Consider the following 24,871-nt stretch of genomic DNA (forward strand, 5'->3'; position numbering starts at 1 on the left):
AAATCGAGAGAGGGACAAATTGTAAGCAAAATTTGTTATATAATGTGATTAAAATAAATCAATACTTTTTGAGTTATTAAAGATCAAATATTTTAATTTTTGGAAAGAAAATGCATGCTTTAGAGCGATTTTTCATAAATGACTCAACAACTGTAAGTTTTTACAAAAAAGTTTTCATCACTAAAATTGAAGCTAATAAAAAATATAATAAATTGCTTACTTGAAAAACCCTTTAATGTTAATTTAAAGTAAGTTATTGGTAATTAAATGTATATTTTTTCCGCTACTGTTGAAATCTAAGGGTTCAAGCTTAAATAACGGAAAAGAGATGCATTTTATAACACTTAGGTACTAAATACTTGTCAAAGTACTTAGAAATTCCTATGAAAAATAAGATCCAGAAAAAGTTGATAGTATCAAAATCCGCTCACCAATTTTCGTGAAAATGAATGGAGATTTACCGAAATCGAAGGTAATAGTTGATTTTTACCTTCAGTGACTGCACTATAGAAAGAAAATGGCAATTCAACAATTGAGATGCGTATATTTTGCGAGCTCATAAATTATTAAACAATATATAGTCGACAAATAATTAATTTAAATTATTTTAAGTACAACCCTCTCTTAAGCCGGGAATATGGGATGGTTTTCTTGCGAAGGGGTTGTAGTTCAATAATCGAAAGGCGCGTGATTTTAGAGTTTATTCTTAGAATATAAGCTATACGAATTAAACTACTATTAACTTTTTTGTAAAAACTTATAGTTTTTCAGTGATTTACAAAAAACCTCTTCAAAACATGCATTTTTTTCACAAATAATTAAAATCTTTGATCTTTAATAACTTAAAAAGTATTGACTTATTTTATTAACTTTATATGGTAAATTTTGCTTTTAATTTGTTCTTTTATTGATTTGTGCAGTTATTTTTTATAAAATAATTTTCACCCCCGAGAAGGGGCGGTATCCACCCTCAGGGTAAAGGCGCAAGGTAGTACCATGTCACCTTTGTTTCTTGACGTATCCTCTAACTACTGACCAATTTTCGTGAAAATCGATGAAGGTTCACCGAAATTGAAGGTAATCGTTGATTTTTACCTTCAGTGACTGCACTATACAAAATAAATTGCAATTTACTGATCTAAATGCGCGTAATTTGGAAGCTTATAGATTATTAAATGATATGTAGTCGCCAAATAATTAGTTTAATGCATTTTAAGTACAACTTTCTCTTAAGCCGGGAAGATAGGGTGGTTTTCTGGCGAAGGGGTTGTAGCTAAATAATCGAAATGCTCTTGATTTAATAGTTTATTCTTAGAGTATATAAGCTATAGGAATTATATTCGCAATACGATATATTTTAAGTTTTCTCAGCATCTTTCTCTTAAGTTAAATCAATTAAAGGGTTGTTTGGGGGTGAAGGGGATGAGCTCAAAAATCGAAACTATATAATTTCAAGAGCTCATAAATAGCTCGTAATTCTGCCGCAAAACCGATTCAGTATTCCTATTTTTAAGTAGTGGGGGAGGCCCCCCACGAGGGTATTAAATTCCTGCTCAGTGAAACGAGCTCAAAATTTTTAGTTTGCGAAATATGAGAGCTCATAAATAGCTCATAAATCAGGGCTATTTGTTTTTTAATTTTTGCAAGTGGGGGGGCCAGCTCAACACGGGTGACAAAGAGACAATGTGAGACAAAGAGTGGCAGATAGAAACAGACTGAGGGAGTGAGTGTTCATTTCTTGATATTGGTCCTGTGTTCACTTAACGTTAAAAGATTCGTCCAATTACGTTTTCAGTTCTCTTTGTTAGTGTTTGAAGGCTGTAATCTCAATATGATCGAATTTTTTATGTTGTTCTGCTGTCTATATGGTGTTATTAGTGTAGCTATCTTTCTGTATATCTGAATAATCTGGATATCTGGATAATATATCTGGAGGATATCTGTATTTAAATCGTAACTACCCATCTGAATTAAAAGAAAAAAATTTTCAATCCTAACAGCGACATTATTAATATTGAAAAATATTAAAAATATTACTAAAAGATTTTTAAATTGAAAACCTACATATTGGTCTATTTCCCTGGTGGCACCTTCAAGGCTTCTACAATATGCAAGCCAGATGGATGCTGCAGTGAAGACAAAAGGGAAGGAATTCTACACTATGCAATTCACAACCCCCGTCTGCAGCTTGGTAAAGTTCCAACGGAAAATGGACCTAGTTACTCTATAGGAGTAATACTAATATAAAAATAAAAATGTATACCATTTTTATTCAGTTGCAATGCGAAGGCAAAACAATCTTATTTTTCACTTAGAATTTGGAGCGCAGTCCAGCACTCTGAATCGACGATTTTCGAGTCTTATTGGAGTCTCATCGGAGAGACGTAAGCCTGCTGTTCCATACTCCAAGTGACCAACAACGAGAGTTTATCCCCCACACCGCAACTGACGTGAATGGATTAGGTGACTAGCGTCATCTGGCAATTGAAAGGTAAAGTTTTCAATCATAATAGCGACATTAATAATATTAAAAAATATTAAAAATATTACTAAAAGTTTTTTAAATTGAAAACTTATTGGTCCATTTGACTAGGACTTAGGATTGAAAACTTAATAATAATAATAATAATAATAATAATAACCAATAATAAAACAAATGAAAACAGAGATAACTACTGAGTTTATACGAAGGGTAAAACAGCTGCTTCGCTCACACCTTAACAGTAGAAATTTGTTTAAGGCACTAAACACCTACGCATGTTCCGCGCTTAGCTACTCATTTGGTATTGTTAAGTGGACAAAAACAGATATAGAAGCTCTTCAGCGAAAAGTACGAACACACCTCACAAAGGCAAAAAAACACCATCCTAAAAGTGCAGTAGAAAGAACAACATTACCACGGAATCTAGGAGGAAGAGGACTTATGGATATAGGTGAACAATTAGATAAACAAATTGCTAATTTAAGAACTTATTTTCAGATGCAGGCTGAGACATCTACACTAATCGCGGTATCTGCGCAGTAGATGACACAACACCGATCAAACTGAGGGAACCAGAAATGCGCATAAACCACCTTACTAAGGACGAAAAAGTGCGCGCCTGGATGGGTAAACCTCTGCACGGGCGACATCCCAATGAGGTTAGCCAAGATTATGTCGACAATATAGCGTCGAACTACTGGTTGACATCAGGAAAGATGTTCACTGAGACGGAGGGTTCATTACTGGCCATTCAGGATCAGGTTATACCAACCAGAAATTACCTGAAATATATCATCAAAGACCCTCAGGTTCAGAACGACAGATGCCGATATGGATGTCAAGCCCAAGAAACCATCCAACATCTTACAGGGGCTGCCAGGCATTTGCTGCAACTGAATACAAGGAACGGCATGACGCAGTGGGAAAAATCCTTCATCAAGAGATAGCTATCAAGCTGGGACTTCTCCAAACAGACCATCTCCCGTATTATCAATACGTCCCTGAGAGTATGCTTGAGGATGGCAACTACAAGCTATACTGGGACCGCACTGTGCTCACAGACCAAACAGTGGCACATAATAGACCAGATCTCGTACTAGTTAATAAATTAACAAGACAAACAACACTAATTGATGTGGCGATACCTAACAACAATAATCTACGTAGTAAATTTACTGAAAAGATCGCTAAGTACAGAGATCTAGAAATTCAAATACGAAGGCAATGGAGAATGCAAAGTACCCAGACGATACCGATTATTATGTCTACTACTGGAGTCATTCCGAAGACCCTCCTCGAAAGCATAAAAAAGCTGGGTCTGATTGAACATCTTTATAAGACCATGCAGAAAGCTGTACTACTCGCGACGGCCAGATGAGTACGAAAATTTCTGGGAGATACACCTGCATTCCAAGTCACCTAGGGCTCGATAACACGGAAAGAGTCCCACCAGAGCTCAATCCTTTTGATACCGTAGGTATCTGGGATGAGTCAATTTTCCCCTTAGAGGGAGTGTGAGCCGTATGGCTAAATCTGGATAATAATAATAAATGTCTCCCACAGGAAATGTCTTTATTAATGTCTTCCAAAAAAAGATACAAAAATAACAGAAAATAAATTTGGGGCGAGATTCAGTTCGTACGTTACTTTTAACAATATATTTTTTACAGAGAAGCTTTAGCAGTCAACGTACGTCTGCTCTTCCACCTAACCCCTAAAAGTTGTAGATGGTGTACAGAATAAAACTTGAAGATTCAAATTACAAATAGGTATCACTATAAAAACATAAAAAAATTAACATTATAATATCTACACAACTTTACAACTTACCACTTGTACCACTTTACAATTTACCTAATAAAGTACCAAACATTACAAATAAAATGTTTTCACCATGAGAAAACTAAGATTGTGTAGAAAAGTAGTGGTCGAATAGTGTCTTTTTAAGTTTGTTTGTGGATAATTGCCGATAATCGAAGGGTAAATCATTGATACAGCAAGCAATGTTACAGGAAAAGCTTCTTTTAAATAATTGTGTGTTATGCCTGGGCAATGACAATGCATGTTTATGTCTTAAATTAAGTGTGTGTATGTCTGTTCTATATCTAATTTTATAATAAACATATGGAGGAGATTTTTCTTTTAGCAATTTGACATAAAACATAACTGCGTGCATCTCTCTACGATTTTTCATATTAAGCCATTTAGATGTATTAAGAGTATGCCTAATTGGCTGATGCTTCCGAATACCATAAATTAGTCTAAGACATGACTTTTGTAATTTTTGTATTCTGTTGGTATCAAAGTAATCAAGACAAGAGTTATATACAATGTCACAGTAGTTTAATTTCGATAAAACTAGTGTATCACATAACATTGACTTAATTGGCCTGTTCAAAACATATCTAGATTTAAATATAAGCTTTAAAGCCGCATATGTCCTTTGTAAACATACACTAATATGATGAGTAAATCTCAGTTTTTGGTCCAATCATACTCCCAAGTTTTTAACTTTATTATTAAATGTAATATTATGCCCATTTAATGATATACTATTGATATGATATAAATTCTGTTCAAAAAGTTGTGCATTTCCTTTATTTCCAAAAATAATGGCATTTGTTTTGGATGCATTCAAATGTAGGCAATGATTTGTAGAAAAAGTTTGAAGATTGTTTAAGTCAAAGTTTATTGCACTTGTAACCTGTTGAGCCTCAGATGGGTAAAAAGATATATAACTGGGTGTCATCAGCGTAGTAATGCTGCGAACAGGATACGAAAGCATTTGAAAAATTAGAAGTATAAACGGAAAAAAGAATAGGGCCTAAAATAGAACCTTGCGGTACACCTGTTCTTACAGGTAAAAAACTTGATATATTTTCATTGCATTTAACTGCTTGAGATCTGTTATAAAGGTAAGACTTAAAAAGATCTATGGCTTTGTTACCCAGACCACTATATGCTAGTATTGAAAAAAGTAAACTATGGTTTAACGTATCGAAAGCTTTCGAGTAGTCGAACAGAAATAATATTGTTAATTTACCCCGGTCAGTGGCAGTAATGATGTCATCTGTAATCTTTAGTAACGCAGAAGTACAACTATGTCCCGTTTTAAACCCAGATTGTATCGAAGGTACAATGGCATTTTTATTTAAATGAGATAATAGTTGTAAATTTATAATTTTTTCCAAAATTTTTGACAAAGTTGGCAAAATACTTATTGGTCGTAACTGCTGTAATGTTTCCGGATTATTTGTTTTGGGTAATGGAGTAACAAATGACTTTTTCCAACTGTCAGGAAAAACCGAGTGTATTAAGCAATAATTAATAATATGAGTTATATATGGCAACAGAAATGGTATACATAAATTTAAGGTTAGTATATTTATGCCATCATGTCCAATAGCTTTAGTTTTAATAGTCTTTAAAACATTTAATATATCAACTTCAGATACAGCATGAAAGTGCAACATAGAATTTACAGAGTTTACCTTTCAATTGCCAGATGACGCTAGTCACCTAATCCATTCACGTCAGTTGCGGTGTGGGGGATAAACTCTCGTTGTTGGTCACTTCGAGTATGGAGCAGCAGGCCAACATCTCTCCGATGAGACTCCAATATGAGTCGAAAATCGTCGATTCAGGGTGCTGGCCTGCGCTCCGTATTCTAAGTGAAAAATAAGATTGTTTTGCCTTCGTATTGCAAATGAATAAACATGGTATACATTTTTATTTTTATATTAGTATTACGCCTATAAAGTAACTAGGTCCAGTTTCCGTTGGAACTTTACCAAGCTGCAGACGGGGGTTGTGAATTGCATAGTGTAGAATTCCTTCCCTTTTGTCTTCACTGCAGCATCCATTTGGCTTGCATATTGTAGAAGCCTTGGAGGTGTTACCAGGGAAATGGACCAATAAGTTTTCAATTTAAAATTCTTTAAGTCATATTTTTAATATTTTTCAATATTATTAATGTCGCTATTAAGATTGAAAACTTTACCTTTCAATTGCCAGATGACGCTAGTCACCTAATCCATTGATGTCAGTTGCGGTGTGGGGGATAAACTCTCGTTGTTGGTCACTTGGAGTATGGAGCAGCAGGCCTACGTCTCTCTGATGAGAATCCAATAAGAGTCGAAAATCGCCGATTCAGAGTGCTGGACTGCGCTCCGTATTTTAAGTGAAAGATAAGATTGTTTTCCTTCGCATTGCAACTGAATAAAAAAATGGTATACATTTTTATTTTTAAAAGAAAAATCTTTGACCAGTGTGTGTTACCCATCAACACTCACAAAAAGTTAGTGAACAAGATTGGCGGACTAAGAGGGCTATGTAGCACCAGATGTTGGGAGTCTCTCTGAAAGACCGAATCCCAAAGGAAGAAATACGTAGTAGAACAAAAACTTGACGCTATCGAAAAAATTGCATCGCTAAAATGGAATTCGTTGGTCTGGACAAGTACGACATTAGATTGCTCAAAAATTGTTTACTACAATCAGACCGCTTGTATTAAGTTGGACCAAGAAGTTTCAGCCAAAGTTTCTATTATGCCTGGTGTCAGACAGGAATGTGTTGGTTCCATGACATCTCGTAACGCGACAGTTCGTAACCGGAAAATTGGTAACGGACAATTCGTAACAGTAACAGTTCGTAACGGCGACACTTCGTAACGGCGACAGTTGGTAACTAGGTATACAAGTTCGTAACGGACAATTCGTAACGTCCAAATTGAATTATGCTGTTTACTTTTGTTAACGTGGAAACTACTGTTATTACAGTTATAAATAAAATTATGTTTATCAATTTAGCGAATCAGTATCAGGATAAACATTTTAAGGCATTTCATATTTTGAGTTTCAGAATATGAAATATTCAACATTATAATAAAGTATTTAAACACGCAAATAAAAATTATTAAAAAAATACTTTACTTAGAAAAATGTTTACTTAGAAAGTTAGGAATGTCTAAAGACGGTTGGCGGCTTAAAGATTTCACGAATTACTTCATTATTCCTTTGTCTAAGTAGGTATATGCAAATTTAAGCAACAATAAGAGCGATAAACTTTTAAAAATATTGTTAAAAAATTGTATGTATTTAAATATTTAAAGTTTGTATGTGTTTAAAGACTTTTAATATATTCTGAAACACGAAATATAAAATGTGTTAAACATGTTTATCCAGGTACCTACTTTTTCGTTAAATTGATAAACATAATTTCAATTGTAACTGTAATACCAGTTAGTTTCGACGTTAACAAAAATTAACAGAATAATTCAATTTGGACGTTACGAATTGTCCGTTACGAATTTGTATAGTTACGAACTATCGCCGTTACGAAGTGTCGCCGTTACGAACTGTCGCTGTTACGAGTTGTCCGTTACCAATTGTCCGGTTACGAACTGTCGCGTTACGAGATGTCTGGTCACGGGGTGTGTTATATCACTGACATTGTTCAATGTGTACACCGAATCAATTTTTGAAGAAGCGTTAAATAATCGTCGCGAAGGTGTTAAAATCGGTGGTGAAATCATTAATAACATCAGATACGCAGATGACACCGCCATAATGGCAGAGAGTCTGGAAGACCTTCAAACCCTGTTGAACGCTGTAAACAACGAATGTATTGCAAAGGGCTTAACAATCAACGGAAAGAAAATAAAATGGATGGTGGTCGGAAAAAAATAATATCGAAGACTCAGTACTAAAATTAGATAACAAAATCCTGGAAAGAGTGGAACACTTTAGATATATGGGTAGCTGGATTGACTGCAGGGTGGAAAGTGATGAGGAAATTTCGACCAGAATAGAACTTGCACGAAAAAGCTTTATTAGCTGGCGTTCTGTATTGTGCAGTAGAAGTCTGTCATTGACCACACGCGTAAGAGTATTGAAGTGCTACATCTGGTCCGTTTTGTTCTATGGATGTGAAACTTGGTTAACAAAAGTGAAGAATCTCAACAAATTAGAAGCGTTCGAGTTGTGGTGTTAACGTCGCATGCTCAGAATCCCGTGAACGGGATTATCTAACGAACGTTTGCTGGAGACCATGCACAAAGAGCGAGAGTTGATCAACGTCATAAAAATGAGAAAGGTTCAATACTTCGGTCATAAAATGAGAGATAATATATAAAAATGTGAAGAGCAGGTATCATGGACGCAGTTTGGATTCCGCGATGCCTTAGGCACCCGAGAGGCTCTATTCGCTGTCCAAGTGCTTATGCAAAGATGCAGGGATGTTGACTGTGACGTGTATATTTGTTTTATCGACTACAAAAAGGCGTTTGATAGAGTATAATATGATAAACTCATAAACATGTTGAAAGAAGCGGGAGTAGATGATAGAGACTTGAGAATCATATATAATTTGTATTACAACCAAACTGCCAATATTAAAGTGGATTACCAATTGACAGAGGCAGTCTCCATAGATAGAGGATTGAGGCAAGGATGCATCCTGTCCCCGGTGCTGTTTAATATATACTCTGAATGTATCTTCGAACCAGCGCTGGGAGAACTACAGGAAGGCGTATTAGTCAATGGAGTGCGTCTGAACAACATTAGATATGCTGACGACGCTGTAGTTTTTGCAGACAGTCTAGATTAGTGTTGCCAGGTCCGATTTGTTCTTAATCGGTACATAAGCAAAAACAAATCGGGATTTAGGGTTGTAGATCGGGACAAATAAACAACAATAGTTCAGTAAATGACCGTTTTGGAGTGTAATTTTCACAATCAACGCTGAATTGCATGAAAATCTGATTTTAGGTTCTACTTACTGTCTATTTCAAAGTTAAACTTGTACCATTGGTTGATTTTACTTGGGGGTGACAGTTACCCCCTCCTCGGGGGTAAAAAAACGCGCGTTTAAATTAAGTCCCAAAATGGATCAACTGACTAACTCTAAAAAACTTTTGTTCTATATAATTTTTAAACTAAGTCAATACTTTTCGAATAATTTTATCGAAGAAAATATTCTTAGTAAAAATGTAGCTTTTAAAAAAGCAAAAAAATTGTATGTTCAGAAAGTCTATACAACCAGTAAAAGCAAAGTTGTAGCTCATCAAAAATACGTTCTTATTCTTCAAATAACCAAAAAATTAAGCAATTTTCGGGCAAAACCTATTAAAATTTTTTAAAGTGTAAAAAAATCTTTAATTTTGTTTTATATAAAAGTCTCTTTAAAGCGAGTAAGCATTAAAACTAAGCGAGTTACGCTCAAAATAAAGTTGGCCCCTTTTTTTGGTAAAAAAAAAATCGTGAAAATCTCCCCCTATTTAGCACCGTAAATAAAATTAATCGTTACCGCTTTACCATTTACTTTATATGTGTATTATTTATACGACCTGTAAGGTTTACTGGTTGGGAGTGCTTAGTTTTGAAAAAAATTGTTTTTATAGCAAAGAAAAATCCTAAAATATTGGACAATGCAATTTTTTCAAAATAACTTAAGAAGTATTAGGGGTAATAATCTTAAGGAGTAAAAAGTAAGTAGGTTTTGCTTTTATAAATATGTATGATATATTCATTTTGTTTTTCTGTAAGACAAAAATTGGTTCAAATATGGCTGTTCTTATTTTGCATACACTCGTGATTAGTGACTCGTTCAGGCCCTTTCAATCATGTTAAAAATACATAAGTAAAGTAAATTGTTTGTAAAGGGGTAACGATTAATTTAATTTGGGGTGCTAAGTAGGTGGAGATTTTCACGATTTTTTTTACCAAAAAAAAGGCGTCAACTTGATTTTGAGCATAACGCGCTTAGTTTTGATGCTAGAAACTTTTTTAAAACATAAAAATAAAGCTTTACTAAAAAAGTTTTAATTGGTTTTTCCCGAAAAGTGCTTCATTTCTTGGTTGTTTCACGTTGAAATATTTGATTTGGAATTTGATGAATAAGAACATATTTTTCATGAGCTACAACTTTTCTTTTGCTGGGTCTATAGACTTTATGAGTTCACAATTTTTTCCATTTTTTTATATTATGCTACATTTTGGCTAAGAATATTTTTTTCGATCAAAGTATACTTAATTTTTGAGTTATTTGTGAAAATCGCCTGAAAACGTAATTTTTTTTTCTAAAAATAAACATTTTCAATCGTAAATAACTCGAAAAGTATTAACTAAGTTAAAATTAATTCTATAGAACTAAAATTTCTTAGAATTAGTCAATTTATCCATCTCCGGACTTATTTAAACGCGCGGTTTTTCACCCACAACTAGGGGTGACTGTCACCCCCCGAGTAAAAGCAACCAACGACACAAACCGTCCAAATTTTCATGCAGTTCGGAGTTGATCCTGAAAATTACACGGTATCGCCGTATTTTCCGTTCATTTACTGGACTACAAGGTGTTTCTATAATCTGCATTTAATCCTACATAATAATAATAATAATAATAATCAGACGAAATTACAAAAAAAATCGTAGATTAAGTAAATTATTTATGTTTTATTAAAATTATATTTTTCATTCGATTTTGCCGCGTTTAGGAGTGCCTTGTTTTTATAACATAGTTATAAAATTTACTGCAAGTCCTGAAATTGGTTTTCGTGGGTGAAAATCGGGACATTTAGTGTCCCGATCAGGTACAAATCGGTACGCGTCTCCAGACCCCTGAAAATCGGGACGTCCCGCGCAAATCGGGACACCTGGCAACGCTAGTCTAGATGGTTTGCAAAGAATAATGTCGCGCATATCAGATATAAGTAGAGAATACGGACTTAATCTCAATACGAAAAAAACAAAGTACATACATGGTAGTCAGTAACCGCGAAATATTAAATACACAGCTTTTGGTTAACCAACAACTAATTGACAGGGCCGACAGCTACACATACCTTGGCACCAACATAAACAGCCAGTGGGACCACTCAAGTGAAATAAAACAACGCATAGGAAAAGCGAGATCAGCGTTCATAATGATGAAGTCTCTTTTCAGAAGCCACGATTTACCTCTTGCTACCAAAATCTCTATCATCAGATGCTATGTATTTTCTACGTTATAATACGGAGTAGAGGCCTGGATACTTTCCGAGGCTTCTTTGACAAAACTCGAGGCATTCGAGATGTGGTGTTACAGGCGCATTTTGAGAATTTCGTGGATGGATCGTGTGACTAATGTTGAGGTTCTACGTAGAATAGGCAAGGAATGCGAGATTACTAACACAATCAAAGAGCGCAAACTAGAATATCTTTGCCATGTTGTGAGGAATGAACAGAGATATGGCTTGTTGTAACTCATTCTTCAAGGTAAGGTATTTGGAAAGAGAGAACCAGAGAGAAGAAGAATAACTTGGCTTCAAAACCTGAGAAAGTGGACTGGAAACCGGACTATTCAGAATAGCAGCAAGCAAAGTTAGGATAGCCAAGCTGATCGCCAACATCCGAAACGGAGAGGCATCTTAAGAAGAAGAAAGGAAGGAAACAACTGTCCTGGCTGCGTAACATTAGACAATGAACAGGTCGAACGGTCGAGGAATTGTTTCATATAGCTGCCGACAGAGAAACATTTCATGAGCTTGTTGATACGATGATAGCCAACGCTTGAAAATAAGCACGGCACATAAAGAAGAAGAAAATGCAATTGGGAATTGTCGGATCATCAGAAAACCGGTAGACAAAAGGTATTGTCGAGTGAAGGCCAAGACAAGAAGGACTACGGGAGCAGAGGACGCCCACCAACCAGAAGGACTGACGCATGACGTTGTGAAGCGTGTTAGAAGTAACTGGTTGCAAGCCGCATAAGACAGAGACAAATGGAAAGAGCTGATAGAGATCTATGTCCAGCAGTGGAGGCATACAGGTTGATGATGGTGATAAATGATGTAAGAGAGATTTTACAGACCATATAAAGTTTCGGTATAGCCAAAGATAGCGCAAAACCCTAAGTGAATAATCTTTTGTTTGTTAATTTCATTGTTTGGCTTGGTAGATCTTTTTCATGGCATTTCATGGCTCTCTAAAGAGAGAGCTTGAATGGTGGTGCTCTGTATTGTAATTCGATCTTAACTATCTTTCGTATTTTTCGTTTAGTCACGCAATATGAGTACTAGAAATCAGTTGGCTATGGGTTTTTGCCTAGATAAGTAGACGTGTTATGGAATACAATTTTTAGATTCCTCATGTCATATGTCAGTTCATTTATCGTCTGTTTGCTTTGCAAATTATACAGTGAGGACGTTTGAGTGGGAATAAATTTATTATCTCGAGAATGGGTGAATTTTGAGAGAAATCCTGAGACAGGTCGTTTTTTATTTTTGAATTATGACTTTTTGGCATATATATCATACTAGTGACATCATCCATCTGGGCGTGATGACGTAATCGATATTTTTTTTTAAATGACAGTAGGGGTTGTGTGATAGCTCATTTGAAAGTTATTCAATTCTCTATTCAGTAATATAAACAATAACCTAATTATTTATATACGGTGGCCAAAAAAATTTTTTGATTAAATTTATTTAATTCAAAATACATTTTACTGCTGTCAGAAAACAGATAACAATGTTTATTTCACAAATAAACGTTGCTTTCGGTTTTCTGACAGCACTAAAATGTATTTTGAATTAAATGAATTACATACATTTTTCTTTTTGTCTCAATTAATTTAATTCAAAATTATTTTTTTGACACCCTGTATAAATATTGATGTTAATGTTTATATTACTGAATAGAGAATTAAATAACCTTTCAAATGAGCTATCACACAACCCCTACTCTCATTTAAAAAAAATCGTCGATTACGTCATCACGCCCAGACGAATGACGTCACACATATGATATATATGCCAAAAAGTCACAATTTAAAAATAAAAATCAACCTGTCTCAGGATTTCTCTACAAATTCGCCCATTCTCGAGATAATGAATTTATTCCAACTCAAACGTCCTCACTGTATAAAGCACTTATTTGTCATTTTCCTGGATTCATTACAAACGTAAGAAATCTTCGTTGTTTTATTGCTTTTTTTATAATGTATGTTTTAAATAGTAGTTTTAAGTAATAGTTTGTATAATTTATAGGGATCATCTAACCAACCAAATGTTTCTAGTGGAGTAGGAAGTACTTGTACTCAAGAAGGCTTTTTAGGAGATCCAAACGATTGCAGGAAATTTTATAGGTAAGTTATAGTTACAAAATAAAGAATTAAAAAATACCTGAGTGTCCACTGTCTTGTTATACTGTGTCTATGTAAATTTTTGAACATTCCGTATGACCACTGAATCCACCATTATTTATCTAAAAAAAACTGTATTTGTACTAGTTTTAATACGTAATAAATAATACAATTAAAATTATTTCAGATGTGTTTCAAAAGGACATACATATGGATTCATAAGGTACGAATTTTCTTGTGGTAAAGACACCGTATGGGATCCCAATAGCATCACCTGCAATTATCCATGGGCTGTAACAGGAAGATGTTATTCTGCTACTGTTCCTTCAGAACCTACAGTTACAGAGGTATTATTAGATCATATTAGATTGGATCGTTCAGATTAGATATTTACTTTAAGATTACATATTTTGCCAATGTAGTTACACTTCTCCAAGAAATTAACGCACCATCTAAAAAATGGATATTTTGAGGTCTCGAATTTATAGGTGTAGCACGGTTATTTTTATGAAACATCCCCACGCATGGAAGCCATTTGATGAAACACGACAAAGAATGGAAGTCATATGGGGCCATTTTAATGTAAGACAAAAGATAGCCCCTGTTGTTTTATGAAACATGACTAATTAAGAATTGGACAAAATTCGTGCTACATAAGTTATTAAGTACCTCGGTTGCTACTGTCTCAGAGATTTTAGGGAGTGGATTCTTTAATAGATGTTATGATATATTCTTATTAGCTTAGAAAAATTAGAAAGATAGAAAAATCGAAATAAGGATGTGAAATAAAAAATAAAGAAAAATACAAAAAATAAAATATTGGGCGCCATTGGTTACCTAAGGGAAACCAAACTTTATACAAAAAAAATAGAAATAAAACAAAGAAAGATAAATTAAAATAAAATAAAAAAACATAGTCAAATAAAATGATATACATAATATACAAAATGTTATAATGTAACTTACCTCCTTTACTTTATACTCAAAATTATATACTCAGTCAATGTTTTATCGTTCTTACGATTCAAGAGAGAAGGGAAGAAAATAAATTATATGTTGAAAATCAAACATTATTTATTAAAAACAAAAAAATTAATCTCTGATCTCTCTGTTATAATTAGAGACCAGATTACCAATTAATCAAAGATGAAACGAACAGTTTTACAAATATAAAAATTATACCTTAACAATTAGTGTCCTGGCTTCTTCCTCGTAGCTTGATTGGAAAGTCCAAGGCGCTATTGCACTCGCGAAACACTTACTTCACTGTCGTTAATTACAGCAAACAGCAAACAGTACATTGTTTATAAACAAACATTATTATAGAAAAATTCAGCTTTCACTTGAAGATAAATAGTTTAAAAGTTCGTTAAATTGGATCAAATTTACTTTTACTCGAATAAAATTATTTAGTTAGACTCGAACATGATTATTGAAAGTTCATTAACTTTGACCAAAATAAAATATGTGAGCATACTACATGTTTTAACTGCACTGTTAAACATAGTAATGAGAAAATTGAAACTCTTCTCTCCTACTTCTGGTTCTGACTGCTTAAAAGAAATTAGTGGATACCAACATTGGTATAAAATGATAACGACGATTTGCTTAGAAACAGCGGGAAAATCGCCGGAGTTCACGATACACCATCACATTCACCGGGCTGGAATTAACCTAGCCGGCTGGGAAACTGGAAAACTACATTCCGAAACACTTAATGGAACTCAACTCCATGACGATGGCCCTAAGGGAACCAAAACTCAACTTAACTCGATGGTGGCCCTGGTGGAACTCAACTGAACATGATGATAGCTTATACGGAACTGCTTTCTAGGACCGCTAACTCGATCCTTCTAAAACTTGGGTTCCTCTCCCAAAAAAAAGTGACTTCCTACTTAGACCAATAGGAATCATACCAGATATTTCTCTACCAATCAAATGGTCAGAAAAACTCTCAAGACATCCCTCGAACGCCATGATGGTTTTACCCTCAACCAATTACAATTACTTAAACTTCGCAATAACAAAATCCCTCGAGTTTACACGAAATGCGATGACTTATACAATATTACAGTTAGTTTTGAGAACCAATATTACTAAAGGCATCGGCTTATTTTAGGTTGAGCCTTCCGGTTGCAATACACCCTCAATAAATTTGTGTCTGAGAAAGTCATAAAAATCTTTCATCTTCTAGACTGCAACAGCCTAACAGCATAGCAGGGGTTCTTCCTGTAGCTATTTGGATATACCGACGAACATATAACCGACAAACCAAAACTGTAAATATCATAAAAACCTTTTACTGAGTCCCTACTTAACGTGGAACCTCTTTGAAAAATATTCCGTTTACAATTTTGTAGGATATAAACAATTTGGGGCACCTTTGTACACCAATTTTCGAAGAATTGTAAGAACAACGAAACAAAGCATCCAAATCCCGTGAGAATTGAAAAACGCCATACTCTGCCTATGCGGAAGATCGATATACAGGGCGTAGCGAAAGTATTACTGGGTCGAAATTTCAAATATTTAAACGGTGGGACGTTGAGCGTGTTTCATAGGTACCATGGGACTTAGCTACCATGTTATCGGTCGGAGGTTGGGAGTTTAACATACATCACTTTCCCATATCTTTCAACGCTTTAGAAAAATGAACGACTACAGAAAACGCCCCGGATAAGGTAGACCTCGAGTTACTACGGTCGTTCAAGACCGTTTTATTAGATTATGGGTTTAAGAGAACGATTTTCCACGTCAAGGTATCTTTTAGCAACACTTGGTGTGGTTCATAATATCCAACCCAGCATCGATACCGTGAGGAGATGTCTTGTAGAGCATGACATGCGTATTCGAAGACCAGCTACAGGCCCAACTGCAAACCACCGCAGAGCTAGATTGCAATTTGCCAGAGCACACGTAAACTGGAATAATGACGACTGAAAAAATGTTCCGTTTACAAATGAATCGAGATTTTGCCCCTATAGCACCGATCGACGTTTAAGAATAATCCGAGACCAAATGAGCGTTATGCCCAGTGCAACGTTTGGGGAGGGATTTCTTTAACAACACGGTCATATCTTGTTCCTTTACGTGGAAGTTCTTAAAACAGTGAAAGGTACCCAACCGATATTTTATCTGAGCATGTTGTGCCTTTCTCTCTTTATATTGGTAAGAATTTTGTCGTAATGCTCGATAATGCAGGACCTCACGTTGCACGAAATGTACCTAATATTTACAACAGGTAAATCTTCGGACTTTAAATTGGCTACCACATAGTTCAGATCTTAACCCGACCGAACATTTGTGGCATATAATTGGCAGAAGACTAGGACAGCGTTTGCCACCTACTAGAACGTTACAAGAGGTAGAAACAGTAGCTCTCAAGATTTGGAATGATAATTTATCAAGACCAAATAGCAAACCTCACTGCCAGTACACTATCTCTTTTATTATCGAAGATAAGCAAATGAATCAACAAACAAAATGTTAAGAAAGCTTAAGGGTACGTTTATAACGGAGACCATTGCGTCTTATCCTTGCCTAGAGCATAGTATCGTACTCTTCATATTCGTGAACGCTGTCATTTAAAATAATGAATTTATTTTGTCTGGCGATCGATACTATGGTACGAGCGATACTATGGAGCGAGGGTCGGTGCCTCGTTGTGAGCGCCTAGTAAGGCTACAATTAAGTTTTAATTTCAATATATTATAAATGCTAGAATATCCACAGGGTATTCCTAACTTTTTAAGAAAAAGCACAGTAGGTATGATTGTTACATCCGGTATTCAATAACATTTACCTGTCTAGCAACAACATTATTACAGCGATATTTTTAAAGAATAATGCGTTATATTATAAGAATAACATGGCGTTAATTTCCTGGGGAAGTGTATTTTAATATTCAGTAATCAACATTCTTATTCTCTGATGTTCTACTAGTATGATTATATATTTAAATTCATATATACGATTTAAACTCACATCATTTTTAGGGTCCAATTTACACCATCGAACCGCCAGAAATTGTCAGTGTCACCAACGGACCCGAACAACCCGTCGAACCAGCAATCACACCAGCAACTGAAGCCCCAGTAAGCACTGTAACGAAACCATGCCCCATCGGCGAAATCGAGGGCAATCAATTAACGTTAGTCTGCCCAACTGGGTTCCGAAGACACCCAAGATACTGCAACTTGTTCTACCAATGTACTACGAGCAAAAATGGACATGACTTTAAAGTACTGGTATTGAGCTGTCCCGATGGATTAATATTCGACGACAAAAAGGTGCAGTGCTTACCTCAAAATGAAACTAGTCCTTGCCAAGGCGAAATTGCATCCAGTACTCTTTATAGAACGCTGGAAGCAAATTCTATACCACCAGTAAGTATAAGTACAATGCTCGACTATTTAAAATTCTTCTTCAAAAGACATCTCCGAGACGGAGGTTATTATAGCTATTCGGACTTAGAGAAGCCTGCTCTGAAAAGTTCATTTGATGTACATCCGTACCATTATCTCAGGTTGCGCAGCCAAGATATTCTATTTCTCCCTATGTTTCTCTATCTTGGATATTTCCCTTTATAATCAGTTAGAACAAGTTATCTCTCCCCACGTGTAATAGGTCCGAGATATTCCAATTTTTTTATTTTGATTGTATTCAAGATTTCCATTTCTTTATTCATCCTCCTTAGAACCTCTTTGTTTATGACTTGTTATGTCCACGAGATTTTCAGATATTTTCTATACACCCTCAACTCTAATGATTCTATTTTTCCATTGATGTCACATTCAAGGTCCAAGCTTCCACTCCACAGAATAAAGTCAAAACGTAGCAGCTCGTCAACCTAACTCTTAGCTTTAACTTTAAATCTCTTATGCAGAGCACTCTTCTCATTTCGTTGAAATTTGCACTAACCTTTTCTACTCTTATTTTGATTTCGGAAGTAATCATTTGTGAAGTTAATTCTTTTCCACAATACGGATATTTGTCAACTCGTCCGACATTGGTTCCGTTTATTACAAGATTCTCGTTATTTCTTTGAGTTTTCAATATTCTCAAAAATTTTGTCTGCTTGACGTTCATTTTTAGACCGTATTTTGTTCATATTTCTATATTGTGGTCCAATATTTTCGGTTAAGCTGACTATCTAATGTTGTTAAGGAGGACTCCATTCATCTTTCTAGCTGTTTCGCGCTCAATAGCTGTTTTAGGATCTGTTTTGAGTAGATATTAAAAAGAATTGGCGACAATACGCATCCCTGTGTCACCCTGTAACGGGCAGCTCTTTCAGGACGACAGACTCAGTAAAACACAGGTTAAAAACAAAGTAAATATATTTAAGATAATTATATACAGTTTAAAACAAATAAAATAAAATATAATTCTATCTTCTGCAAAGGAAAAATAACATTATACTTAATACTCTCATCTAAACATAATAGTAATATTAAAAAGATACAATACAATCTCACTACACGGAATCATCCTATCTACACATTCAGACTCGGAGCCATCGCATTGGCATCGCATTTTAATCCAATGCGATAACATTAAACAGCGACACACTGTCACCCGTCCATTGTCACTACAATTCACTGTGGTAACGGTTCCGGTGGAACGCCACGTCAATACTCAGGCGCCCACCTGGGCAAAGTACCGGCTCAACCCGCCGCATATCTGCCATTGAGCTATTCTTAATTCAACACGTCAAGAATAACTGATTTTATGATTCTCCTCCTCGTCTTAGTGGGGTCTTAGTGGGGTATGTAGAAGGAATGCGCCAACATTGATACTCCTTCGATCATCTACGGTCAACCGGCCGATCGCCAGCTGTGGGCATCATATCATTACAACCCCATGTCTAATTTAATTTCCTCTGACAACTGTTCTTAATATGTAATTTGCTCGCAGCTTATAGTATAAATTCAATATGATCCTGAGACCATTGTACCTATCTATCTTCTTTAATTTCAGGACATTCATGAATTGTTGATGTTGTACTTTATCGAATGCTGTATTATAGTCGATAAAACAAGTAGATATCTTGACTGACGTCCAGGCACCTTTTATTAGTACATCCAGTGAAAAAATACCTTCACACCTTTCTTGGTCTGTGCGAAACCCAAATTGTATATCTTTAATGTTTATGTCCACTTTATGATAAATTCGATTATGGATGACTTTTAGTAATAACTTTAGCATATGGGTGCATTTTCTTGCGTTTTTCTTTTTGGGAAGGCAAATAAAGATAACACGACCTTAACTAGTTTTTGGGTAATACGCCTTAGCTATATATTTACTTCAAGAGTGTCACTAAGACATCAATGTGCTTCTTATCTATGATTTTTAGAATTTAGGTAAGTCCAGGGATTTTGTTACTCTTCATTGTTTTTGATGTATGTAATATTTCTTCTTTTGTAATGTCTGGACCTGTTTCTTCTGAATTAAGTTCTATGTGTTCCAGGTCCCCTCTTTCATCATCAAACTGTTCGTCGATGTATTCTGCCTATCGTTGTACTTTCTCGTCCGTCTGTGTTATAGTAATACCGTGTCTATCCAGAAGTGCACCAGTGAGATTTGGGTTTCTTAGTCGTACCATTTATTTAATTTTCTTGTGTAGATTAAATATTATAGACCGTATGTTTTTTTAAGATCCTAGATGACTGCATTTCCTTCAAACTAGTTGCCTTTTGTCTCATTTATCATCTTCCTGATCTCGTGGTTAATCTCCCTGTATTTATTGTTATCTTTGTTCTTACATTGCCTCGATTGTTTGATCATAATAAGCATCTCGTCATTTACCTATTCCTCTTTTATCCATGCAGAATAGTATTTCTTTACATGGTTCCAGAAGACAATGTTTTAGTCGATCCCAGTGTTCGTCAATATTATTGGTGTATAATGTTCAGTTTGCTGCAGTTCATATGCAGTTCATGTTGTCTTTTACTTTGATTAAGCTTGCTTGTGTCTATAAGGCATTCCAAAATTCTGTCAAAATTAAATCAATATGGCGGCTGGGAGGCAAACATAAATGTTATTCTGTTTGTTATGGATGTGTTTTAGATCATTTTAGTTACGTTTATTTGTAATTTTGTTTTGTACAAGGATTAATTTAACACTTTCGCTGAAAGAATCGATTTAAAAAGATAATATGCCTGATTTCTGTTGTGTTTTGAAGTTTGGAATGCAAAATAATCGTGATAAAGTTTACATCGTTAAGTGCTACATTTTAAGCATAAAACCAATTGAGCTAAATAAGTTATTATCTGAGAGACAAAGACAATGGTTAAATGCTATAAAATGTCCTACAAAAATGCTAAATAACTAACTATGTCCATGTTACTTATGCTTGGAAAACTGTCTCCACTTAGGTGAACTCAGACTCCTTGAAGGAAAAATTAATCTATATTATTTATTGTGCCAATCTTTTGCTTGTACCTACTAGCAACATCTGTATTTTCTGCCAAACAACTTTCGAAAATATTCACTCATGTTTATTTATTAACTGCTTAAAACTAAACAAAGTCGTTCAAGTACTTCTACAACTAAAGACTACACAAAATTAACAACAAATTGTTCGCAAAATACTACTAAAGAACTATTAAAGGTAAAAAACTTAAGGAACACAATGAGAAATATAAACAAATAAAATAATTGTCTCCCAGCGGTGACCTAACGTCAAAGTCTTGGAATGTCGTATTGTAGGAATTTTTTGACGTATTTTATAGTTTTTAAGTGTGATTGTAATCCTGATTATAAGAGGCTTGTGATTTGAGGCCACATCTATCTGGGATCTAATTTCACGGGTTTAACAGCGTATCTATGCTTATCAGTAAATCAGTGTCTAGTTCAATATACATTAATTTATATTTTTTATAGTTTTGCACTGAAGAAATTTAGTAACATTTTTATTTTCAGTTGCAGATAAACAAAAAAGATACGATGTGTCCCTCAGATGGAAATTATCTCCTAGATCCATCAGCTTGTAGTAACAATTTCATCAAATGTGAAAAGTCAAATAGTTCTTCCCGAATGGAAGGATATATGTACCAGTGTCCTGAAGGATTCTCTTTCTGGAGAATCAGCAGAAGATGTGAACGAAATTATAGACTCCTTGACTGTGGAAATCTTAATAATAACCAAAACTCTAACTGGGAAATGCCCATCGAATACGAAAACGTCTCTTTAAGAAGACGAAAAAGTGCGTACGCTGAGTGGTAAAATGTAAAAATAGGTTTTTGTGATTTATTAAATGGTAAACAGATGACGTAAACAGTTCCAAAAAGTTAGGTTCATAACCGTTTCTTACTCATGAACTATGTAGATGTAGCTATACATTTGTAAAAAATGGACGTATATTATGCTACTAACCTAACCTAGAATGTAGTTTGAATTGGTCAGGTGTTAGTTTTTTAGATGTTGGTAATAACCACGTCAGAGATGACTTGATTTTCAAGTAGGTAGATATAAAAATTTTCAAATTGATCTTTGATATTCTTTTGTGGCTTTCGTTCTGCATTATTTAGAGACATTAAATCTCAAAAACTATCACCTTGACTGTTTACTACATATAATCGAAAAAGTTATTATGGAATTTTGAAAGAACTGCGTCGTAGAATTTAAAATAAAAATAATGGAAGGAAAGCTAAAAGTTTGTAAAACCATTTTTGATCCAACGTTGATTGAAAAATCTTGCCGCTATTTTTATTTTATTAGTAAAGAGAAATTTTTATTGTATTGTTTTATAGGTGTTTTACATCATTTATTAATATATAGAAGAAAAATGATAGATGTAATCCAGTGTGATTAAAAGAAAATTGAAATATTAACTTTTTGAAAAATGTATACGTAACAGTATGCCTCAATTTTCTTGATACCAACGTATCAGTATGTAGTGAAAGAAAAGGTACCATTTACCATGTATCTAGATTATCAGACCTTTAGAATATAAAATCATGAACGGGTTGACTGTATGAGACCAATATTACAGTGGTACTATGGAAGTGGCCATCCTCAGCTCTTTAGGACTATTTTTCATTGACTACGAATATTAATTATGGGTCATAGAGTAGCAGTATTCTTAACTTTAAAGTTAAACGGCCTACATACGTTCCGACCGTGCCATCCGACATGACTTAACTCCCCGACCATCCTTGTCGGGGTCAGCTCTAAAATCATCCTGACCAAACTATCCGACAAAACAAGTTCCACGTTCCAACCATTACTACAGGCCTGTCGGGCTGTCGGAATATCACGGTTGTACAACCAGATAGGTCGACCGACCATAAAATATAACTTTTTTGTCGTGCCAAAAACATTACACACACCCCAACCGTCGAGCCCAACGTTGTCGGTCATGACATTTGTGTGATTTAAGGTTGATTTATCTTAGGAAGGGACGTGGACAGCACGGCTGCCTTGCAGGGCATGTTGAAGAATCGTGTGATATGAAAAGCATTGGCTAGTTTAGTTTATAGTACAACGGAACGGGACAACAACGGAGACGTGCGCCGTCTATTGGTCTACAGCCGGTGCCGTCTACATCCCGTCGTAAGATAAGTCCGGTTTTAATCGGGACGTGTGTAGGTCGTTCTATAATAATTTATTATATTTTTTTGCTAATAATATACGTATTCTATGTTACATTTTTAAAAAAGTTGATATTTATGAAAAAATCTTTGATAAATAATTTGCTCAAACATATTTTTCCTATTAATAGTTGATGTAAAACTTGACTGATATTTATTAGTTTAATTATTAATAACACCGCGATATTGAGATGTATGATTTCATATTCGCTCATTGGGACTTGGTTGTGGTTATTTATTTTTTTACTTAACTTTGTAATTGTAACTAGTTATTATAGTTCTCACTAATTTTAAGTGTAAAAAGCTGCCATTTTACTTATATATTAGATCAATTTAAATAAATAATAAATGCATATAATTTGTTTTATTTGTTTATATTTGACATTTTATTTGTCTCCTTTCCATCCAATAATTATTCAGCAAGCTGCATCCCAAAAATTTGAACTCCAGATATCCGTTACCAGCTCGAAGAAATAAATTTACAATGGAAAATATACGCCAACACAATTTTTAGTTTTAATGCCAAAATTGGTAAAGCTATAAGTTATATCCTCGCAGGCTGTATACTAGGAGAGCGGAATGGGACGTTTCGATGCCGCCGGTTCATCGCCGGCCGTTTCGATGCCGCCGGTTCATCGCCAGTCCATTTAATCGCCGTCATATCTCGCATTTCCTAGAATTCCTAATTAATACTAAAAATAACTAATAATTGTAACTGTCGAAAATTCGGAAATATATCAGATAGCGATTAATTGACTGGCGATGAATCGGCCGGCATCGGCATCGAACTGGCGGCATCGAAACGGCGGCGATGAAACGTCCTAGACCCCTAGGAGAGCCCCTGATGATAATCCAACACGTATAATAAGAAACCAGATATATTACATTTTTATCAACAAAAGATTTAGAAACTCCATCAATGTAGAGTACCGACATACTCTGGAACAAATATTGGATCTGATCACTACTCTTTATTCGCCGATGCAACAGTTAAGATGAAACAAGTAGAGAAAAAACATCAGCGAAGGAATTTTACTATTTCAGATGTCAACAAAAGTCGAATCGGAAATGATGTAAACAATTACACGAATGAAATGAGATCGAAAATGTTAATAAGATGCACAGATGTGTTGAACCAGGTTCTGAGGTTCTTTAACCAGGAGTTTTTCTTCTTCTTGGACCTTGCTTCCTAAATATTTTCCTTACAGAATGGCTTACAGGTGTATCCGAAGTACTGTAACTTTTGAGATTTGATGTGGTCAGTACATCTTGGTTCTTCTTTACTCTTCTGAGGACCTCCTTATTTGTGACTTGGTCAATAGTTACTGATAGATTCAAGAAAAAACAATAGAAGACAGAAGAATTTCTATACCTTAAGAAATAAAGAATACAGTACCAGACCAGGACAAGACAGATAAGATGAATATAGAAGAAAACAAAGGGAAATAAAAGTAAATGACAGATAAATGTTAACAAGAAAAACATTAATACTCTATACTAAAATCACAATTAAGATGCACTAGAAATAAACAATGTCTCAATAGATTGGAAACATTTGAAATGTGGACATATCGAAGAATGCTGAGAATCTCCTGGACAGACAGAATAACCAATGAAGAAGTACTAAGAAGAATAGAGAACAGCAGGGAGATATTGGATTCCATCAAAATAAGAAACT

General features: G+C 34.8%; 1 protein-coding gene across 17 annotated transcripts in view; it reads left to right on the forward strand.

Moving 5' to 3' along the window:
* The window catches only part of LOC114329291 (hornerin-like), a 174,259-nt gene extending 150,708 nt beyond the window's left edge, over positions 1-23,551 (forward strand). For all 17 annotated transcript variants that reach the window (XM_050642595.1, XM_050642578.1, XM_050642582.1 and 14 more), the window contains 4 exons: positions 13,506-13,603; positions 13,788-13,947; positions 17,596-17,985; positions 21,524-23,551. In XM_050642595.1, the coding sequence (XP_050498552.1) occupies positions 13,506-13,603; positions 13,788-13,947; positions 17,596-17,985; positions 21,524-21,826 (951 nt within the window). In that variant the 3' untranslated portion in view covers positions 21,827-23,551. The remainder of the gene's footprint in view (positions 1-13,505; positions 13,604-13,787; positions 13,948-17,595; positions 17,986-21,523) is intronic.
* Positions 23,552-24,871: the final 1,320 nt, after the last annotated feature.

Source organism: Diabrotica virgifera, chromosome 2 (genome assembly GCF_917563875.1).
Source record: "Diabrotica virgifera virgifera chromosome 2, PGI_DIABVI_V3a".
NCBI lineage: Eukaryota > Metazoa > Arthropoda > Insecta > Coleoptera > Chrysomelidae > Diabrotica > Diabrotica virgifera.